Consider the following 21,617-nt stretch of genomic DNA (forward strand, 5'->3'; position numbering starts at 1 on the left):
AATATTAACCGCCTCCCTCCTTGCTTATAGATTTGCCTGTGACACTAATAGAAGGCTGGGGAGCCAGAATTCCCTTCAGGTATCCAGGGCAACTGGCCAGGTGACCAATCAACTCCTAGGTCCAGGGTCATTGTTAGAGGCCTAAATGTTGCTATGACTACTGAAACCTTAGAGACTAAACTAAACAGAGGGCTTGCCCAGTGTCCTCAGACTTGCAAGCATGTCTATAGACATGTCTGTGGAAAAGATGGCAAAACTAGAAGAGGTATGCAAAGTTGAAGGGAGGGAATGGGTTGAAGGCATTTCCTTTGATGTTTCCAGATCACAACCATTTACTAGAAAAGGCCCTTGATGTAAAACTAGGGTAGCAACAGGAGTAAGAGACTATGTCTAGCACATAGTAGGTTTTTTTTTTTTTGTTTTTGTTGGTCGTGGGGCTTGAACTCTGGGCCTGGGCGCTGTCCCTCAGCTCTTCAGCTCAAGGCGAGCACTCTACCACTTGAGCTACAGCGCCACTTCCGGTTTTCTGGTGGTTTATTGGAGATAGGAGTCTCACGGTCTCTCCTGCCCGGGCTGGCTTTGAACCGCGATCCTCAGATCTCAGCCTCCTGAGTAGCTAGGATTACAGGCGTGAGCCACCAGCGCCCGGCTCACATAGTAGGTTTTTAAGTGTGTTCTAACTCCTGCAAGTTTTCCTTGAGCCATCCTGAAAATAGTAGAGCTTACTTCCCATCTCAACTAGGAAGGTGACTACTCTTTCAAAAAGATCTATGAGTCTCTGCTAGAAGAGTACTAATGGAGACAAGTGCTGGATATTAAGGCAGATTGACAAAAGTTTTTTCTTGCAGAGGCTTCAAAGGGCTATGAGACTTGAGAAGATGGTTGAAAGGTAATCTCTGCTTCTATTTCTTCCCTTTACCCTTCAATTTGACCTATCATTTCCCTGAGCATCTCTCAGCTCTTCTGCATCTTTTTTTTTTGGGGGGGGGAGGAGGGGGCCTGGTCGTGGGCCTGAACTCAGCTCTTCAGCTCAAGGCCAGCGCTCTACCATTTGAGCCACAGCACCACTTCCGGCTTTTTTTCTTTTTGCTTATGTGATGCTGAGGAATCAAACCCAGGGCCTCATGCATGCAAGGCAAGCGCTCTACCACTGAGCCACCTTCCCAACCCCCTTCTGCATCTTTTGGGAAGCTCTACAAGAAAAAATATGGGAAGAGGAGGCAGAGATATCAAAGCAAGCAGATAAGTTGGGCACACCTGTAATCCTACCTACTCAGGAGGCTGAGATGTGAGGATCACAGTTCAAAGCCAGCCCAGGCAGGAAAGTCTGTGAGACTCATCTCCAATAAACCACTAGAAAACCAGAAGTGGTGCTGTGGCTCAAGCAGTATAACGCTCTCAGTGAGCTGAAAAACGCAGGGACACCTCTCAAGCCCCACTACTGACCAAAATAAAAGCAAGCAGCTACCACCCTGCTAGTAGGTTACACTATATAGAGAATGTTTATGGGTTTTGTTGTTGCTGTTAATTTTGGGTTTTTTTGGTTTTGGGGTTTGTTTGTACGCTTGTTTTTCTCAATCTTGGGTCCTGAACTCGGCCTGGGCGCCAAGTTCTTCAGCTCAAGGCTAGCATTCTACCATTTGAGCCGCAGCACCACTTCTGGCTTTTTCTGCTTATGTGGTAGTGAGGAATCCAACTCAAAGCCTCATGCCTGCAAAGCAAGCACTCTACCACTAAGCCACCTTCCCAGGCTGGTTTTGGGGTTTTTTTTTTGGGGGGGGGTCAGTCATGGGTGCTCAAACTCAGGCCCTGGGCACTGTTTTTTTCACTCAAGGCTAGTGCTCTATCACTTTGAGCCACAGCTCCACTTCTGGTTTTCTCGGGGTTAACTGGATATCAGAGTCACAGATTTGCTGCCCAGGCTGGCTTCAAACCATGATGCTCCAATCCCAGCCTCTGAGTAGGATACAGGTATAAGCCATTGGTGCCCACCTAGTATGGTTTTTACTGCCCCTGTTTCCCATTCTCTGGAGATAAGGGACAATGTTGGGTATTTTTTGGTAATAGTGGTGGTATGTGTGTGTGCCTGGTACTGGAACTTGAACTCAGGGCTTACTCTCACTTGGCTTACTTTACCTTACTCCTTAAGCCACAACCTTCAGATTAGCTTTTTTTGCTGTTTAACTGGAGATAGAATATATCTTTGACTTTTCTCCTGGGCTGGCTTTTAGCCATGATCCTCATGTTTCAGCCTCTTGAATACCTAGGATTAAAGGTATGACCCAGAGCCGGGCGCTGGTGGCTCACACCTGTATCCTAGCTACTCAGGAGGCTGAGGTCTGAAGATGGAGGTTCAAAGCCAGCCCAGGCAGGAAAGACCTTGAGACTCCTATCTCCAATAAACCACCAGAAAACTGGAAGTGGTGCTGTGGCTCAAGTGGTAGAGCGCTGGCCTTGAGTTGAAGAGCAGAGGGACAGCACCCAGGCACAGAGTTCAAGCCCCATGACCAACAAAAAAAAAAAAAAGGTATGATCCACTAGCAGAAGGTACAGATTTTTGTTGCTTGGATTTCTTTTTTTTTTTCTTTCTTTCTTTCTTTCTTTTCTTTCTTCTTTTTTTTTTTTTTCTTTTTTTCTTTTTTGTTGTTGGTCATGGGACATGAACTCTGGGCCTGGGCGCTGTCCCTCAGCTCTTCAGCACAAGGCTAGTGTTCTACCACTCAAGCCACAACACCACTTCCGGCTTTTTCTGCTTATGTGGTGCTGAGGAATCCAATTCAGGCTCTCATGCATGCAAGGCTAGTATTCTACCATTGAGCCACCTTCCCAACTCCTGTTGCTTGGTTTTCTCTTTTGACCTTAAAAAAAAATATTAAAAGCCGGGCGCTGGTGGCTCACGCCTGTAATCCTAGCTACTCAGGAGGCTGAGATCTAAGGATCGCAGTTCAAAGCCAGCCCTGGCAGGAAAGACCGTGAGACTCCTATCTCCAATAAACCACCAGAAAACCGGAAGTGGTGCTGTAGCTCAAATGGTAGAGCGCTCGCCTTGAGCTGAAGAGCTGAGGGACAGCGCCCAGGCCCAGAGTTCAAGCCCCACAACCAACCAAAAAAAAAAAATATTAAATAGCTGAACAAAGAGGTTTCAATTCCATAATCTTGATCAATGTCATCCCTTTTATCATTCTCCCATTTCCCATCCATATCCTTAAGTTACACAGTTCAATTTTTTACATTATGTACATTGAATATAATTACTTTTTTTTTGGGGGGGGGTAGTCCGGTCGTGGGCCTGAACTCTGGGCCTGGGCACTGTCCCTCAGCTCTTCAGCTCAAGGCTAGCGCTCTACCACTTGAGCCACAGCAACACTTCCGGCTTTTTTTTTCTTTTTGCTTATGTGATGATGAGGAATCGAACTCAGGGCCTCAGGCATGCAAGGCAAGCGCTCTATCACTGAGCCACCTTCCCAGCCCTATAATTACTTTTTTAAGAGGAAAGTTCAGGTATTTCTTGCCTAGTCAAGTTTGAATTGTGTGGAAGGTAGTATTTGTTAAATAAGACTTTAAAAAAAAGGGGGGGGCTGGGAATGTGGCTCAGTGGTAGAGTGCTTTCCTAGCAAGCATGAAGCCCTGGGTTTGATTCCTCAGCACCACATGAACAGAGAAAGCCAGATGTGTCACTGTGGCTCAAGTGGTAGAGTGCTAGCCTTGAGCAAAAGAAGCTCAGGGACAGTGCCCAGGCGCTGAGTTCAAGCCCCAAACTGGGGCTGGGGATGTAGCTTAGTGGGAGAGAGCTTGCCTAGTATGCATGAAGCCAGAAAGAAGGAAGAAGAAGAAGAAGAAAAGCAGCAGCTCTGGGACAGTGTCCAGGCCCTGAGTTAAAACAAACAAACAAAAAAACCCAAACTGCTATTTTTCAACTGATGAGCTTTATTTATATGGTATTGGGTATTAAAACCTGTCTTCCTGGGGCTGGGAAGGTGGCTCAGTGGTAGAGTGCTTCCCTTGCATGCATGAGGCCCTGGGTTCGATTCCTCAGCATCACATAAGCAAAAAGAAAAAAGCCAGAAGTGGCGCTGTGGCTCGAATGGTAGAGCACTAGCCTTGAGCTGAAGAGCTGAGGGACAGCGCCCAAGCCCAGAGTTCAGGCCCTATGACCGAACCCCCCCCCCAAAAAAAAAAAAACTATCTTCTTGCATGCTAGACAATCTATTGCTGAATTTTACCCACAAGTCTGAGCTTAAAAAAAACTAAGAATAATAAAGCCGATGGAATAAGAAACTGCTTATTTTATTGAGCAAGACTAGGGGTAAAGCTTTTGTTGAAAAATTTGTTCAAAGAAAAGGTTAGAGACAATGGTCTTAGACCACAGGTAACTCACAATTTTTAGTTTGCTTATCTGAAGTATATAAAAATTGGTATCTAGCATGTAGGAAATGATTAAATGGCACAATTTTTTTTTTTTTTTTTTTTTTTTTTTTGATCAGTGGTGGGCCTTAAACTCTGGGCCTGGATGCTGTCCCTAAGCTCTTCAGCTCAAGGCCAGCATTCTTCCACTTGATCCACAGTAGCACTTCCCATTTTCTGGTGGTTAATTGGAGATAAGTCTCACAGACTTTCCTGCCTGGGCTGGCTTTGAACCGTGATCCTCAGATTTCAGCCTCCTGAGTAGCTAGAATTACAGATGTGAGCCACCAGCACCTGGCTTTAAATGGCAGAATTTTTATTTATTTTATAATTTTTATTGTGATTGATTACATAAATTTTGCAAATTTCACAGTTTTGTGAGATAGTGATACTTAAAGTCACAAACACATTCTAACCTTCATGAGGCAAGTTGTCATTATCGTGGTCTATATAGTTTGTGAATTCTATGAGCTTTGACAATACAATTATTTCTTCCACATCAGGCAGTATGTACATTTCTTTCCTTTTGCTTAGTGTTAGCTGCTCCTTCTTTCCCTTTCATTCCCTCCCTCTTATCAGTGCTCTTGAATTGCTTAGTTTGTTTTCATCAATGCCAGTAATTGGCACAATTTTTAAATACTAGATTTTTTTTCTCATGCAGGTTATGTGACTTGAACTCAGGGCCTGTATGCTTCCCTGAGCTTTTTTGCTCTACCACTTGAGACACACGCCCATGTCCAGCTTTTTGGTGGTTAATTGGATAGGAGAGTCTTATTGACTTTCTTGCTCAGGCTGGCTTCGAACCAAGATCATCAGATCTCAGCCTCCTGAGTAGCTAGGATTACAGGTGTGAGCCACTGGCACCCAGCTTACATAATAGATTTTATATCCATTTTAGTTATCCTTAAAAGGGCTATGCTCAGTGCTAGTTTCTCATATCTGTAATCCTAGCTACTCAAGAGGCAAAGATCTGAGGATCAGGGTTCAAATCAGCTGGGGCAGGAAAATCTGTGAAACTCCAGACTTTCCTGCCCAATCTGGCTTCAAACCACTATCCTCAGATCTCAGCCTTCTGAGTAGCTAGGATTATAGGCGTGAGCCAACAGCACCTGGCTTTAAAAAAAAAAAAAAAAAAAAAAAATTTAGCCGGACACCGGTGGCTCAGGCCTGTATTCCTAGCTACTCAGGAGGCTGAGATCTAAGGATCATGGTTCAAAGCCAGCCTGGTAGGAAAGTCCATGAGACACTTATCTCCAATAAACCACTACAAAACCAGAAGTGATGCTGTGGCTCAAGCGGTAGAGTGCTTGGCCTTGAGCTGAAGAGTGCAGGAACAGCCCCCAAGCCCAGAGTTCAAGCCCCATGTCCAACCAAAAAAAAAAAATTGGACTGGGTATGTGGCCTAGTGGTATGTGCCTAGCATACATGAATCCCTGGGGTAGATTCCTCAGGACTACACACACAGAAAAAGCCAAAGTGGCACTGTAGCTCAAGTGGTGTTGAGTGAAAGAACTCAGGCCCTGAGTTCAAGCCCTAGGCCTGGCCAAAAAAATTTTTAAAAATTAAAGAGAATTTGCAATCTTTTGACAGTGGCAGGAGTTCTGGTAATGAAACAACTTCACTGATTTTTTTTTCTCCATTCCTCTCATTAACCACTCCCCACCTCTATACTGTGGCAGGTGGAAAATTTTACATACAAACTGTTTGTGGCAAATGACATTGAATCAAAGGAGAAACTTTTATGCCACCCTGAGGATGAAGAATGCCATGGCACAGGAATTAGTACTAGCCAACAAACAGCTACTGCTGGTAAGTTCTAGGAGGGCACCAACTGGAATTTCACTCTCTTAGTCTGTCATGACTCCCCCATCTCATTTGCCTCTGAAGTTCTTTATCATTACACCGGACAATACTTCAACTGCAAACACCAAAGCATCCAATTTGCAGGTGACATATTTTCAAGTTCCAAAGGGCATTAGACTCTGTGTTCCTTTCATCTTAGTGAGATTCTAAACAGCTTCTTAGTACATCTGTCTCTCTCTGGGCTTTCAATTAGAGTCATGTCACTATCTTTGTAACCCATGTATCTAGTAGATTTCCTAGTCCATGGTATTTTCTTAGCCAATATTTGATGAACATGGGGTTGCACCCATGGAGAAGAAATTAAATCAGCTTCCTCCTTCCCTCAAATCTGCCTCCATTCTTCAATATATTACTGAATCCCCTATTTTTCACATTCTAGCAATCAAGGCTTCTTTTGTCCCTACCCATCCCACCACGAGAAGAGCACAGAGAGGTAATTGTATAAAGAGGGTAGGCTTTGAGTCAGGTATAGGTTCACATTCTGGCTTTACCTCTTTAGTTCTTGTATTAACACTAATTTAGTCTCTCTGCTACCCCTTAGCTTTATGACACAGTTAAATCAAGAGTATACAATGGATTGTAAAGCAACCAGAACAAAGAATGATAAAAAAAAAAAAGTGTTAAGCAGAGGCCAATATATTTTTCTTCCTTCTTCCCCAGGTCCGTCAAGCTGCCCTGCACCAACTGTTTGAAAAAGAGCATCATCAGTACCAGCGGGAACTAAATCAGATGGGCAAAGCTTTTTACGTGGAGAGACTCTGATGGCTTCTAAATCACTGTTGTTCCACTCTCATCATGCCTAACTTATCCTTTGAACCTCTGCTGCCTTGAACTTCGCAAAAAACTTGGACCTAGAATTTAAGACAGTGCTTCCATTTTCATCTGATATTTGGAAAAAAACCATCTATGAAAACCTGGTAGAAACAATAGTGACTCCTTGTGGTCAGTATGGGATATGCAGCGTTGATGTGGGGTGGGGTTGGAAATGCAAGTTGAACATGCTGATTTAACAAATAAAGCAAGTTCTTAAAGGGTTCAAACTTAGACCATGTGGCTCCCTTTCTCAGCACTAAATCTTGATTTGTTCCTAATTACCATAATCTTAACTTCCTGGATTTTTTGCAGCACCTCTCACATCTCATTGCTCTTTTGTCTGTAATTGGAAAAATAGCTCTGAAAGTGGCTGTTTATCTATGAATAAAGCACTATGATGCTTTCCTGTCCAGTAGCCTGTATTTGAGGCTTTGAGCCATAGTTCAGTTATTGTGAACTCTTGAAGAATCCTCTTTTCTCTGGGCCTGAATTCTCACTTCTGCAAAAATGAGAAGATTCTAATCTCAAATACCTCAATGCATCAAGCAGGTCCTGTAGCAAGTATTAAGAAAATAATTAAGCCAGGTGCTGGTGGCTCATGCCTATAATCCTAGCTACTCAGGAGGCTGAGATCTGAGGATTGTGGTTCAAAGCCAGCCCAGGCAGGAAAGTCTGCGAGACTCTGATCTCCAATAAAGCCACCAGAAAACTGGAAGTGGCACCATGGCTCAAGTGGTAAGCACTAGCCTTGAGCTGAAGAGCTGAGGGACAGCACCCAGGCCCAGAGTTCAAGCCCCGTGACAAAAAAAAGAAAAAAATAATAATTAGTGGAATTTGGGAGTAGTGTGTGGAAAGAGCACATCCATTTAAAGGCATTTGAAGTATTGAAAAGTACTGATTGACTCTTGGTACCTACAGGCTGCAGAGAATCTGTTTGTAATGATTCACCTTATGGTATCTGAAACCAGAGAGACACACAGCATTTTGAAGCCAGTTCCAGCTGTAAGAACACATCTTAACTTCAAATATTAATTTGTTTTTATTATTTTTAGTTGTACAAAGGGATATCGATTCAACAAATCAGTTTATAATTTATCTTAATGTGACCACTTCCACTGTTCTCCCCAAACCACTGTTCTTTCACCATTACACCAGAACAATTATTTAACTCCAAATGCCAAAGCTGGAGTACCACCAGGCTACCATCCCACCATATCACCCTGAACATAGTACTTGGAGGGAAAACACAGTACTGCTGTCTCATGTGATCACCATTATATATTCTTTTGACTTAATATTTACCTCACTGTGGTCATCTTCACTGGTCACTCATTGTTGCCAAATATTTTTTTCTTCCTTTCAATTTCATGTGTCTATATCTCCACTGCAAAACTCATACTCTTTGCTCCCTCTTCTCTCTCAAGTCTGTCTCCATTTCTCATGTCTTAGATGTTAGGCCTTCTTGTCCCTACCTACCCCACTGAGCAGAGCACAGAGAGGTAATGGTATAAAGAGAAGAATATAGGTGTTTTGTTTTGTTTTGTTTGGGGTTTTCATTTGGTGGGTCATAGTTCTTGAACTCTGGGCCTGGGTGCTATCTCTGAGCTCTTCTGCTCAAGGCTAGTGCTCTACCACTTGAGCCATAGTGTCACTTCTGGCTTTTTCTGCTTATGTGGTGCTAAGGAATCAAACCCAGGGCCTCATGCCAGCAAGGCAAGCACTCTACCACTGAGCCACCTTCCCAGGCCCAAGAATATAGGTTTTGGAGGCAGGTTTGGGTTCACATTCTGGCTTTGTATCTTTTGATCTTGTATCATGTGTAAGTGATTTATCTAAGCCTCAGTTTCTCTTCTGAAAATAATTAAATCTATCTCCTAGGATCATTTTCAGGGCTAAATAAAATAATGTCAATGGAGAGAGAAAAATAAGCCCAGTGCTTGGCACACAATATAGGTATATCTTCATTTTCCACTTCACACAATTTCTCTGTGACCCAGGTCCCATCTTGTGAACTGTCCCCCACAAACCCTGAATTCAAATGTCATTTTTTTGTCCTATGCTCAGCCCTTCTTTGGCCCTCATCCATCCATGTATCCACCAAATCCTATCACCTCTACTTCTTAAGTCTTCATCATTAGTAACTACTTGTGAGTCTTTAGCCAAAGAAGACATGGATCTCACAGGCTGGTGGGGGAGGCAGGCCTTGAATAGAAATGACAGGTATCGCCATGCACTGTTGGCTCAGGCCTATAATTCTTGCTACTCAGGAGGCTGAGATCCAAGGATCGTGGTTTGAAGCAAGCCTGGGGAGGAAAGTATCTGAGACTCATCTCCAATTAAACCACAGTAAAAGCCTGAAGTGGTACCATGGCTCAAGTGGTAGAGTGCTAGCTGTAAGCAATAGGAGAGCTCAGGGATAGCACCCAGGCCCAGAATTCAAGTCTCAGGATCAACAACAACAAAAAATAAATAAAATAAGAAATAAAAAGATATGTGGGTCTTTTTGTTTTTATTTATTTTTGTTTTTTGTTTTGTCGGTCATGGGGCTCAGGGCTTGAACTCTGGGCCTGGGCACTGTCCCTCAGCTTTTCAGCTCAAGACTAGTGTTCTACCACTTAAGCCACAGTGACACTTCTGGATTTCTGGTGGTTAATTGGAAATAAGAGTCTTAGACTTGGGCTGGGAAGGTGGCTCAGTGGTAGAGCACTAGCCTTGCATGCATGAGGCCCTGGGTTCAATTCCTCAGCACCACATAAGCAAAAAAAGAAAAAAGCCAGAAGTGTCACTGTGGCTCAAGTGGTAGAGCGCTAACCTTGAGCTGAAAAGCTGAGGGACAGTGCCCAGGCCCAGAGTTCAGGCCCCACGACCGGACCAAAAAAAAAAAAAAAAGGTCTCAGACTTTCCTGCCCAAGCTGGCTTTGAACAGTGAACCTCAAATCTCAGCCTTCTGAGTAGCTAGGATTACAGGCATGAGCCACCAGCACCAGGCTTCATGTGAGTTCTATAGGAAACAAAACCACAAACATGTGGCCTAGATTTGGCCACAAATCTGAGATTTCTCCTGTTCTATTTCCCATCTTACCTTTACTTCTTTCATCTACCCTCTTATCTGTCTCGTAGGCTGTCTTCTGCTGCTCATTTACAGATACCTGGAGTTAGGAGAATAGGCATCAAAACTGGATAAATGTGGGCTTCAATCCTCATTTGTTGGCTGTGTGGCTTTGTGCAAATTATTTTAAATTTCTGGATTACCGTTCTTTATGTATAAAATGGAGACAATACCTAATTTATTGAGTTGCTATGGTAATTATATAAAGCAACTTAGCAAGAGTAAGGTCCTGAGTTCAGACACAAGTACTACCAAAAAATAATGAAATGCTTAGCAGAGAGTTACACATAATGTCTAATAAGTGGTCCCCATAAGGATGTTTCTGCCCCTAGGATCGTTTTTCCCATTTTTTTCCCACTCCATTACCTGCATGCCCCCTACGCTCTACCACATCTCTCACTAAACACTTCCATTTCTCATCTTGCTTCTGTTCGTTTGGGCTCACAGAATGCCCATCCCTTCTGCCTTGATCCTTGACATTGGCCTCTTACCGCAGGGCTTGTCAGTGCCAGACTAGCTCTAATATTGACAGGTTGGCCCCCTCCAGAGACCAGCATTCCTGATCCTCTCTGCCTATTCTGTCTGCTTTCATCACATCACTCCATTGTACCCATCCAGCCCCTCTTGCCTCTGTTCCTGATGCCTTACCTAGATCTCGTGACTAAGCAGAGTTTGTCCTATTTGGGATAGCACACAAGAAGCCATCAGAGGCCATTGTGATGTTTCTGCCTAGTTATGCGTCCAAAGTCTCTTTGTAAGAGAGTTGTGTCTTGCCACACCAATATTCCCATTATGTCTCTGTTCCCCTAGCGCCTCAAACACTAAAGTCCTTTGAATTTCTTATTTATTTATTTTTGGTTGGTCGTGGGGCCCAGACTCTGGTTGCTGTCCCTCAGTTCTTCAGCTCAAGGCTAACACTCTACCACTTGAGCCATAGCGCCACTTCTGGCTTTTTCTGCTTATGTGGTGCAGAGGAATTAAACCCAGGGCCTCATGCATGCCAGGCAAGCACTCTACCACTGAGCCACCTTCCCAGCCTCTCCTTTGAATTCTTGCTAGCCCCTTTCCAGCCTTTCTTCTTCTAACCTCTGATTCTTCAATGTGGGCATGTTTTTTTTTTTTTTTTTGGGGGGGGTCCGGTTGTGGGGCCTGAATTCTGGGCCTGGGCGCTGTCCCTTAGCTCTTCAGCTCAAGGCTAGCGCTCTACCACTTGAGCCACAGCGCCACCTCCGGCTTTTTTCTTTTTTTGCTTATGTGGTGCTGAGGAATCGAACCCAGGGCCTCAGGCATGCAAGGCAAGCGCTCTACCACTGAACCACCTTCCCAGCCTCAATGTGGGCATGTTCTAAGAGAAGGGAGCTAGTATTTGCAGAGGGTTGGGGGAGAAGTGAGTGTTAAGGAAAAGAAGAAATTATGAGAAAGTAAATATTACACACACACACACACACACACACACACACACACACACACACACACACACACACACACTGGGAGTCAGAAATGAGCAAACAGAAGACAATACCACAAGTACCTACCTTGAGGCCTGAATGCCCATTTGTTAGTTTTCCCCTGGAAGGCAAGAGCCATGTAATAGGAATTGACTGGAGCTTGTGACAAGCCATTGATCTGGATTCAAGGTCACCGTGGAATTTGTGTTTGGGGGGTGGGATGTCAGAATTAATGGGAACAAGGACATATGGAACATGCCTGGAGCCTGATGCAGAGTCCTTCCACCCCCGCACTTCCATCCAAACCCTTAGTCCCCAGTGCAGCTATAACTTGGACTACTTTCTGTCACAGCAGAATGAAGCATCTGCCTACCACATGATATCCAACAGACCTGATTCTCCCCAAAAGAAAAGAAGGAAACCAGGCTGGATCTCTGTGAGGGAAGACCTTTGGAGAACTAGTCTGAGAGTAGAATGGCATTGTCTCTTTCACTTGTGAATACAAAGAGGAGCGTCCTAAAGACTGAAGAGGAGAGTCCTAAAGACTGCAAATTGCTTCCAGAGAGGTTTCCCTCTCTAATTCTCAGTCTAAAGTCTTAGTTTCAATTTTGCCAGGCAACAGAAGCCATAAGTCTTCTGGACCCCAGGATACAGCTTGCCATTGAGACAGCTTACTACTTTTTACTGGACAGCCAAGGGTGACCTTGAGGAGGAGGCCTGGAGGACATGAGGAGAAGGTGAGCAGGAACAAGATGGTGGAATGAAGCAGCCCAGTATTTTTATCTGTAGCGTGAAAGAGTGTGTCAAGGGTGGAGTCCATGGAGAGGACTCAGCAATCTTGGAGGCGGCAGGGGAATCTGGCAAGGTTATAAGTCCTGTTAGAAAAGTACAGCAGGATACACAAGTCTCTACCAGCATCACCCAGAAAGCCTCAGGGCAGCTGGAAGAGAGCAGGTGGTAAAGCTGATGAGGACCTGCCAACAATGCTAATCTTCTGGGTGCTGAGGTCGTGACAGAAGGGGGAAAAGTTTTGTGTGGGAGCTCTGGGGAATGATAGGTGCCGGATGTGAAGCCCCTGCCTGGTAATCTTTATACTTTAGGACAGCGTGACCCAGCGGAGTCCAGGCACTGGTGTGAGAGAAATTATGGCAGGAATGGCATGAAAGTCAAACAAGAGCTGGCTGCTTAGGAAAGAGCAGAAGTCAGTGTCCTTCAAGAAAACTGCTCTTTAGCTATGCATGATTGGGCCTTGATGAGTCTTCTCTATCCTGACCTTTCTTTGCAGTGAGAAGGGAGACAAATAACCACCAAAGCTTGCCTGCCTGCTTCTGTGTGATATGTTTGATATTGGGTTGTTTAATTAAGAACCAACTAAATGTCAAACATATTCCTACAGCTGTGGGTGATTCATCCTCTGGCGCTTTGGGGCTCCTATCTGTCCTTTTTTTTTTTTTTTTTCTGGTCATGGGGCTTGAACTCTGGGCTTGGGCGCTGTCCCTGTGCTCTTCAGCTCAAGGCGAGCACTCTACCGCTTGAGCCACAGCGCCACTTTGGTTTTCTAGTGGTTTATTGGAGATAAGAGTCTCACGGCCTTTCGTGCCCCAGCTGACTTTGAATAGCGATCCTTAGATCTCAGCCTCCTGAGTAGCTAGGATTACAGGTGTGAGCCACTGGTGCCCAGCCCTATCTGTCTTTTTTACTAAAACTTTATTTTCTCCAGCACTCTGATGATAAATCAGAAGCTGCAACCTATATAAGTTTCAATCTTAACCTGGAGGGCTAGTGTGGAAATGGGAGAGAGTTTGAAGTTGGGGATGAAATATTTTCTAATCTTGCTTTCATAGACTAGAAAGAATATATTTCTTCTCTTTTTTTTTTTATTGTCGTGAACTCTGGGCCTCAGCACTGTCCCTCAGCTCTTCAACTCAAGGCAAACATTCTACCACTTGAGCTACAATGCCACTTATTTTCTGGTGGTTAATTGGCTGGTTTTGAACTGTGCTCTTCAGATCTCAGCCTCTGAGCTAGGATTACAGGCATGAGTACCCAGCTTCTCTTTATCTTCTTGTCTTGGTATTCTCTTCCCTTTCACTTGTCTCTGCCTCTCCATCATCCACTGTTCCCTTTCCCTTGTACCATATCTTGTTTCCTAGTCCTTGCCCATGGCTAGTCTCCAAAGTAAGGATATTTGGTTCTTCTGTTTTCTTTTATTCTTTGTTCTTGTGTGTGTGTGTGTGTGTGTGTGTGTGAGAGAGAGAGAGAGAGAGACAGACAGACAGACAGACAGAAACAGAGACAGAGACAGAGACAGAGAGACATAGGCAAAGAGAGAGTGAGTCAGAGAGAGAGAGATAATGAGAGAGAGAGACAAACACCCAGAGAGAGAAATGGTACCAGGTTTGAACTCAAGGCTTATACTCTCGCTCAGCTTTCCTGATCATAGCTGGCATTCTAGCATTTGACCCATGCTTCCAATCCAGCATTTTGCTGGCTAACTGGAATTGGAGTCTTGCAGACTTGTCCATGTCTCCACCTCCTGAGTGGCTAGTCATGGGACTTGAACTCAGAGCCTAGGTGCTGTCCCTGAGCTTTTCTGCTCTACTACTTTGAGCTACAGCTCCACTTCTGGTTTTCTGGTGGTTAATTGGAGATAAGAGTCTCACAGACTTTCCTGCCCAGGCTGGCTTTGAATCACAATCCTCAGATCTTAGCCTCCTGAGTAGCTAGGATTACAGGCATGAGCCATTAGTCCAACACAATTTTCTTTCAGGAGTTAACCAGCTGGGTGCCGGTGGCTCACGCCTATAATCCTAGCTACTCAGGAGGCTGAGATCTGAGGATCACGGTTCAAAGCCAGCCCAGGCAGGAACATCCGTGAGACTCTTATCTCCAATAAACCACTAGAAAACCGGAAGTGGCACTGTGGCTCAAGCGGTAGAGTGCTTGCCTTGAACTGAAGAGCGCAGAGACAGCACCCAGGCCCAGAATTCAAGTCCTACAACTGATTAAAAAAAAAAAAAAAAAGAGTTAACCAATGGTCTAGCTGCCTAGTTTACCACTATTGTTCTGACTGGAAGCTATCATAAGTGGCTTTGAACTCTGCCCTGATGGTTGTCTCCGTTCACACATTGCTGAAGTTTAACATTAACACTATCTTTGATATTATGACTAACTAGAGCCATTTATATTCTTCCTTAATATCTCTGGTCACCTTGAACAGTGCCCACTTCTCTCTTGGCACATTCTTGGGTATATGGCACTAGTATACAGGGATCAATTGCCACCTGTCAATAACAAGGCTTCAAGTGGAAAAAAGAATATGGCCTGGCAATTAACTGTAGAGAACAGAGTCAGTGATGATGTTTATGATTAGCATGATATGGTGGATTTGGGGCTGGGTTGGTAGTTTTTTTCCTTCAGGAGAGGGTAAAAAGAAGAGTAGAGAGCAATGCAGACCTTCATATGTGTGGGTCCAAATGCTCTATTTTAAGATAGCTACAGCTATTTTAAAACAGAGGCTATGATCTTTTCTGGATTATTTTGACCCTCCCCTGTTTCTCTTCTTAAGCTACTTGAAGCTCTGGGATAGTCTTCTAGATACCAGGCTTACCCTCTCATTCTACTCTCATGGCTCTTGCAGGGAGGAACGATGTCTCCCTGCCAATTAGAGACTCCTAAAATAGCATGGCAATTTGATCTATGGATCTGGGGGAATTGTTAAGGATCATGATTGACCTTCCCCCTTACTGTTGCCCAAGCTCCCTGAATAGCAGAAATCAAAATATTAAATTTGCCCAATGGAGTTTGATCAGCATCCAACAAAGTCCAGGAAGTGTGAGGAGAGAGTTAAAGAGCCAACTAGGACCCTCTGTATGAAAACTAGAGTTGCCAAAGTCCCCTTCTCTATTTCAATATTCTCCACTTCCCTGTCTCAGCACTTTTTAAACACCCATAAGCTTCCCAGAATGAGTGGAAAGTTTCAGGGTCAGGGAGAGACTCTCCCCATCCCCCACTTTCCATTGTCTAAAATCAGCCTCAGCTGTTCCTCATTTTTTTCTTTCTGATGATGTCAGTCCATCAATGTGTCTCACCCTGTGTTGCCTCAGGAGAACAAGGATGGGATGGAGAGAGCTAGAAAGTCCATATTAGGAATAAGAGGTGGAGCAGTGGGCACAGATAAAGGCTCAAGCCTGGGGAACTTGGGCAGCAGCCCCTCCTTTGTGCCCTCCTCTCCAGTTCTCCAGTGTTCACAGGTAAGTCCAACAAGCCACTGCTCATGATGGAGGCAATCAAGAAAAAGATGCAGATGCTGAAGTTGGATAAGGAGAATGCTCTTGATCGGGCAGAGCAAGCTGAAGCTGAGCAGAAGCAGGCAGAAGAAAGAAGCAAACAGGTAGGCACTGGCATTGGTATTTCTCAGGAGATTTTAAAAGATGAAAAAAGTGATTTCTGGTATCAGCTCCTTCTCTGGGTGGGAGGGACTCCCCAGACTCAATGAAGGCAGAGAATAAGGACTAGATCAAGGACTGCCTATATAACCTTGGGAAAGTCAGTGTCCACTTCTGCACCACAGCATGTCTACTGGATTTAATAGAAGTGAACCAGGTTTTAGAAGAACTTCCTACTTCTAGAGGGAAAGGTAAGAGTTTATCATACACTCTCTCTTTTAAATAGCACCATAGGCATCTTTATCCTTTAATATTTACCATCAGTGGGTTTTGGATACAAACTTTAGACAGTTTGGTCATATTAGGACTAGAGATTACAAGGTCACAGGTCAAACACAGTATAACTTCTGGAGCAATGCGCTGAAAGTAGTCAGAAAGCAAGTCTCTGGAAATGGTAGCCTGGAGGCTGGGCTCAGGAGTCTATTAGAATCCCACTCTGCATGGTTGTATGTATATACATATATCTCTATGTATGACTCTCTGGGCCTTTATAGCTGGAAGATGAACTAGCAGCCATGCAGAAGAAGCTCAAAGGGACAGAGGATGAGCTGGACAAGTACTCTGAAGCTTTGAAGGATGCCCAGGAGAAGCTAGAGCTAGCAGAAAAGAAGGCAGCTGATGTAAGTATTAGAGATGGAAGATGAGCTTAATCTACACGTATACATCTCATATTAAAGTATGAGTACATTGCAAACACATTTTGACACATACAAACACACATTTGTGGGTTCATAGAACATAGGCTTATACATCAAAATGCACTTCTATATATAAGGATGTGCTAGTATAGCTTCATAATGGCATACATTGCCTTTCTCAAAGACCTGTTGGGGGTAGCACAGTGGTAGAGCACTTTGTTTGGCATACATGAAGCCACAGGTTGATCCTCGGCTTTGGAAAACAAAATGTAGCATCTCATTCTTATCCTACTTAACTTCCCAGCATAGGGAATTAATGATCTTTTCTAGGACCTGAATAAAGAGAGGGGAATCCAAGACCACACGGCTATCATGTATCTCACCTCCTCCCCCATGCCACATTCTTTAGCTTTTGTGTGCAGGGTTTGGCACGTAGATATGTGTATTAATAGGGAACATCTCATATCTCAACTGTCCAACAAAGCCAGCTTGTATTTCACAATGGGAAATGGAGGTCACGTTGACCCTGGCCCTGTATGGGTATATTTATTTTGGCCATTGTGAGTGTCTGCTCTTATACTACAGAGAAGCCATAAGAAATATAGTTCTTATGAGAACAGATAGGTCCCTAGAGTAGAATATATTAGGGACTAAAAAGGAATCTTAGGAGTAAAGATATCACCACCAGACCTTACTCTATGATAAATTAAATACATTGGACTAATTAGATTCTATAGGGTTGATCTTTCACATTTCAAAATGAAATAAATTGCTTTTTCCACTTCATAACATCCTGTAATTTCCTTCATCTTCACCTTGAAGTTTAATGAAAAGACAAATGAAAATCGGGAGCTGGTGGCTCACACCTGTAATCCCAGCTACTCATGAGGCTAAGATCTGAGGATCATAGTTCAAAGCCAGCCCAGGCAGGAAAGTCCAGAAGACTCTTATCTTCAACTAACCACCAGAAAACTGGAAGTGGTGCTATGGCTCATAGTGGTAGAGCACTAGCCTTGAGCTGAAGAACTGAGGGACAGCATCCAGGCCCAGAGTTCAAGACCCACGACTCACCAAAAAAAAAAAAGATAGATGAGATGAGACACTATATAGAAAAAAAGTGATGTTGTTTGGTAGTCATGGAGCTTGAACTGCTTGCTTGCTACACTATACATTCTAGCACTTGACCCATACTCAGCCTTTTAAAAATTATTATTATTTTTTTTAAACCAGGCCTTACTATGTAGCCAAGGCTGTCCTGGAACTCTTGAAAAATCTTCCTGCCTCCATATCCCAAGTACTGGGATTATAGGCATGTACCACCACACCTGGCATAGGAGAATTGTTTTGGCATAGGACTATTTTTCTTGGGGGAGGGATGTTGTAATTAAACCTTCTCACTGAAACTGTACCCCTGTCCCATAGTAGTCTTAACAGTAACAAAAGAACAGAATGTCACAGCATTGATGGAAATGCGGTCACTTCCTAGAGACGTGAATTGAGAGAAAATCGGCTTGTATTATTTAAAAATCAAAAAAATAAATATGGAAGGTCAGAGCTCACGAATCACAAATATTTTTGGAATCTAAGAATTCAGTCTCTGCCATTATTATCTTTCTACACTTCCTTTAGACTTTCCACTATTTTCAACGACTCAAGGAAGTATCAAGGATTGAATACATGGTGCCATAGATTAGAAACACAATTGAATGTACACACATTATGTACACTCATGGCTTCCAAAAGTTTCAGTTATTTAGTCATTGCAAACTATTCTGTTTCCAGAAAACTGAAATTAAGCAAAACAATAGCCCCCTTGGGGCTGGAATGCGGCCTAGTGGTAGAGTGCTTGCCTAGCATGCATGAAGCCCTGGGTTCAATTCCTCAGTACCATATAAACAGAAAAAGCTGGAAGTGGCACTGTGGCTCACATGATAGAGTGCTAGCCTTAAGCAAATGAAGCTCAGGGACAGTGCCCAATCCCTGAGTTCCAGCCCTAGGACTCGCAAAAAAAAAAAAACCCAAACAAACAAACAAGCAAAACAATAATCCCAGAAGTCACCCCAATAGCTTTGAGCAAATAATTAATAGTTTGCTAGAGTTATCAAGTCTAACAGGAGGAAATAAGTTTTCTCAGATGAGCACAATGTTAGTTTTGTGAGAGGTTAGGTTCACAATTCTCTGAAACACAATATGTAGGTTTAAGGAGGTGTGCTCAGACATGAGAAAACAAATAGTTTTATGTGTGATTTTGGAAGAGAGATAGTAACAGAGGCTCTAGACAATATATTAACATCATCAGGAAGATTGAGGGGTGAAGTATTCTTGCCTTAAGATGTTTTACAGGGCTGGAAAGGTGGCTCAGTGGTAGAGTGCTTGCCTTGCATGCATGAGGCCCTGGGTTCGATTCTTCAGCACCACATAAGCAGAAAAAGCTGGAAGTGCGCTGTGGCTCAAGTGGTAGAGGGCTAACCTTGAGCTGAAGAGCTGAGGGACAGTGCCCAGCCCCAGAGTTCAGGCCTACAACCCACAAACGAACAAACAAACAAACAAAAAAAACAAACCCAAAAGATGTTTTAGACAAACACACTCACATGTTATGCTCTTGGATAGAGAATGTGTTTAGGCAAAGGGATATACCTAAACATGGTGTACTAAACATGTTTAGTTGAAAGAAGTTTCCTTATGTTTATATAGGAAACCATTGAAATGCATTCATATAAGTAAAGTATTGGTTTTTAAAAAAACACTATTGAACCCATCTTCCCTTTGTTAATTTTTCTACCAAGTCACTAAGTATCAAGAAATAGGAAAGAACAAGAAATAGGAAAGGTTATTTGTGAGCAAGATGCAAAAATCTGTTAAGCCAAGATGAAATGGAAGCAGAAAAAAAGGTTTCTTTCCTCAATGGGTAATAACCCATGCAATAAATTCCTTTTCTTTTTCTTTTTTTTTTTGGGGGGGGTCTGGTTGTGGGGCCTGAACTCTGGGCCTGGGCGCTGTCTCTCAGCTCTTCAGCTCAAGGCTAACGCTCTACCACTTGAGCCACAGCACCACTTCCAGCGTTTGGGGAATCGAACCCAGGACCTCATGCATGCAAGGCAAGTGCTCTACCACTGAGCCACCTTCCCAGCCCCCATAGTCTAGTTTGGTAAATAAAGATTTATTTGACACAGTCATGCTCATTCACTTACTTACTGTCTAGTGAATTTCTCCCTTTGGTAGAATTGTGTTATTGATCCTGTGATCTGCAAAGCCAGAAATATTCTCTGGCCCTTTACAGAAAGCATTTTATCTCCTTCCTTGTACAGACAAAGCAAGCAAGCAAGGTGTGTATAAGAACTGGAAGCTGGAGCCTGGAGCTGGTTGTGTATGCCTATTATCTTAGCTACTCAGAGGCTGAAATCTGAGGATCGTGGTTCAAAGCCAGTCAGGGCAGGAAAGTCCATGAGACTGTTATATCTAATAAACTACTTATTTAAAAAAAAAAAAAAAGCTGAAAATGGTGCTGTGGCTCAAGTAGTAGAGTGCTACCTTGAGCAAAACAAGCAATAGCACCCACACCCAGATTTCAAGCCCCAGGACCGGCAAAAAAAAAAAAAGAACTGGGGCTAGGCACTGGTGGCTCATGCCTGTAATCCTAGCCACTTAGAAGGCTCAGATTTGAGGATTGCAGTTCAAAGCCAGACTGAGTAAGAAAGTCCATGAGGCTGTTATCTCCAATTAACTACCAGAAAATTGGAAGTGGCACTGTGGCTCAAAGAGGTAGGGTGCTAGTGGCTCTGTGGCTCAAAGAGGTAGGGTGCTAGTCTTGAGTGAAAATACTAAGGGACAGTACCCAGGCCCTGCCTTCAAGTCCCACAGCAGACCAAAAGAAAAAAGTGGCCAATAGTGAGAACAAAGTTTAAAATAGAAAGCAAGAGTACAGTCACCTGCAGCATAATATATGCATCTTTGCAGGAAGGTGCTCTGGCCAATATACAATAAGTTAACTCAGTTTATATAAACTCAGTTTATACGAGTGAACAAAGCATAATACCTAGATATAGCCATAAGAGGAAGAAAGGAAAAAGGGAGCCAACAATGGTGTATTTACACAAACAGTTCTGGTTATCTGAGAAGCCTTTCTGAATGCAAACGATTGGCTTGGAGTGCTTAAATAAAGAAGGAAGATGGACATGGCAAAGTCAGTACAAACTTGGTTTGATTGTTAATGTTTTTGCCCTGAGTTTTGTCATATATATATATATATATATATATATATATATATATATATATTTTTTTTTTTTTTTTTTTTTTTTTTTTTTTTTTTTTTTGCCGATCATGGGGCCTGAACTCTGGGTCTGGGCGCTGTCCCTCAGCTCTTCAGCTCAAGGCTAGCGCTCTACAGCTGGAGCCACAGGGCCACTTCCGGCTTTTTCTGTTTATGTGGTGCTGAGGAATCGAACCCAGGGCCTCATGCTTGCAAGGCATGCACTCTACCGCTGAGCCACCTTCCCAGCCCCTAATATTTTTTTATTGTAACAAAATACAAACATATAAAATAAATTTACCATTTCAACCTTTCTTTTTCTTTTTCTTTCTGCTTGTACTAAGGTTTGAATACAGGGCCTTATGTTCTTGCTTGGCTTTTTCCACTCAAGCCACATCTCCAGTTCTGTTTTTTTTGCTGGTTAATTGGAGATAAGAGTCTCATGGACTTTCATGCCTAGGCTAGCTTTAAACATGATCCTTATATCTCAGCCTCCTGAATAGCTAGGATTCCAGGCACAAGCCACCAGTGCCTGGCTCAACCATCTTTTAAGTGTATAGTCAATAGTACTAACTATGCATTTACATTTTTGTGCAACTACTTCTGAGGTCTTCTTATTTATTTAGGTACTGGGGATTGAACTCA

At 43.4% G+C, this 21,617-nt stretch overlaps 2 protein-coding genes across 2 annotated transcripts in view; both read left to right on the forward strand.

The window, feature by feature from the left end:
* Positions 1–232: 232 nt before the first annotated feature.
* On the forward strand, positions 233–7,056 carry CUNH1orf189 (chromosome unknown C1orf189 homolog). The gene is made up of 4 exons (XM_042681283.1): positions 233–265; positions 849–889; positions 6,084–6,213; positions 6,928–7,056. The coding sequence occupies exons 1-4, from the start codon at positions 233–235 to the stop codon at positions 7,027–7,029; spliced, it is 306 nt and encodes a 101-aa protein (XP_042537217.1). The 3' UTR covers positions 7,030–7,056.
* An 8,836-nt stretch (positions 7,057–15,892) lies between these two features.
* Positions 15,893–21,617, forward strand: part of Tpm3 (tropomyosin 3) — a 37,318-nt gene continuing 31,593 nt past the window's right edge. The window contains exons 1-2 of the mRNA XM_042682359.1: positions 15,893–16,030; positions 16,580–16,705. Coding sequence (XP_042538293.1) covers positions 15,914–16,030; positions 16,580–16,705 — 243 coding nt within the window. The 5' untranslated portion in view covers positions 15,893–15,913. The remainder of the gene's footprint in view (positions 16,031–16,579; positions 16,706–21,617) is intronic.

This window comes from Dipodomys spectabilis, unplaced genomic scaffold (assembly GCF_019054845.1).
Source record: "Dipodomys spectabilis isolate Male_0828 unplaced genomic scaffold, ASM1905484v1 ptg000069l, whole genome shotgun sequence".
NCBI classification, from domain to species: Eukaryota; Metazoa; Chordata; class Mammalia; order Rodentia; family Heteromyidae; genus Dipodomys; species Dipodomys spectabilis.

Excerpts from the sequence above, each read along its gene's own strand:
- CUNH1orf189 (XM_042681283.1), top strand. The coding sequence starts at position 233 with ATGTCTGTGGAAAAGATGGCAAAACTAGAAGAG. Across the intron at positions 266-848 it reads AGATGGCAAAACTAGAAGAG|AGGCTTCAAAGGGCTATGAG; the intron begins GTATGCAAAGTT and ends TTTTTCTTGCAG. Across the intron at positions 890-6,083 it reads CTTGAGAAGATGGTTGAAAG|GTGGAAAATTTTACATACAA; the intron begins GTAATCTCTGCT and ends ATACTGTGGCAG.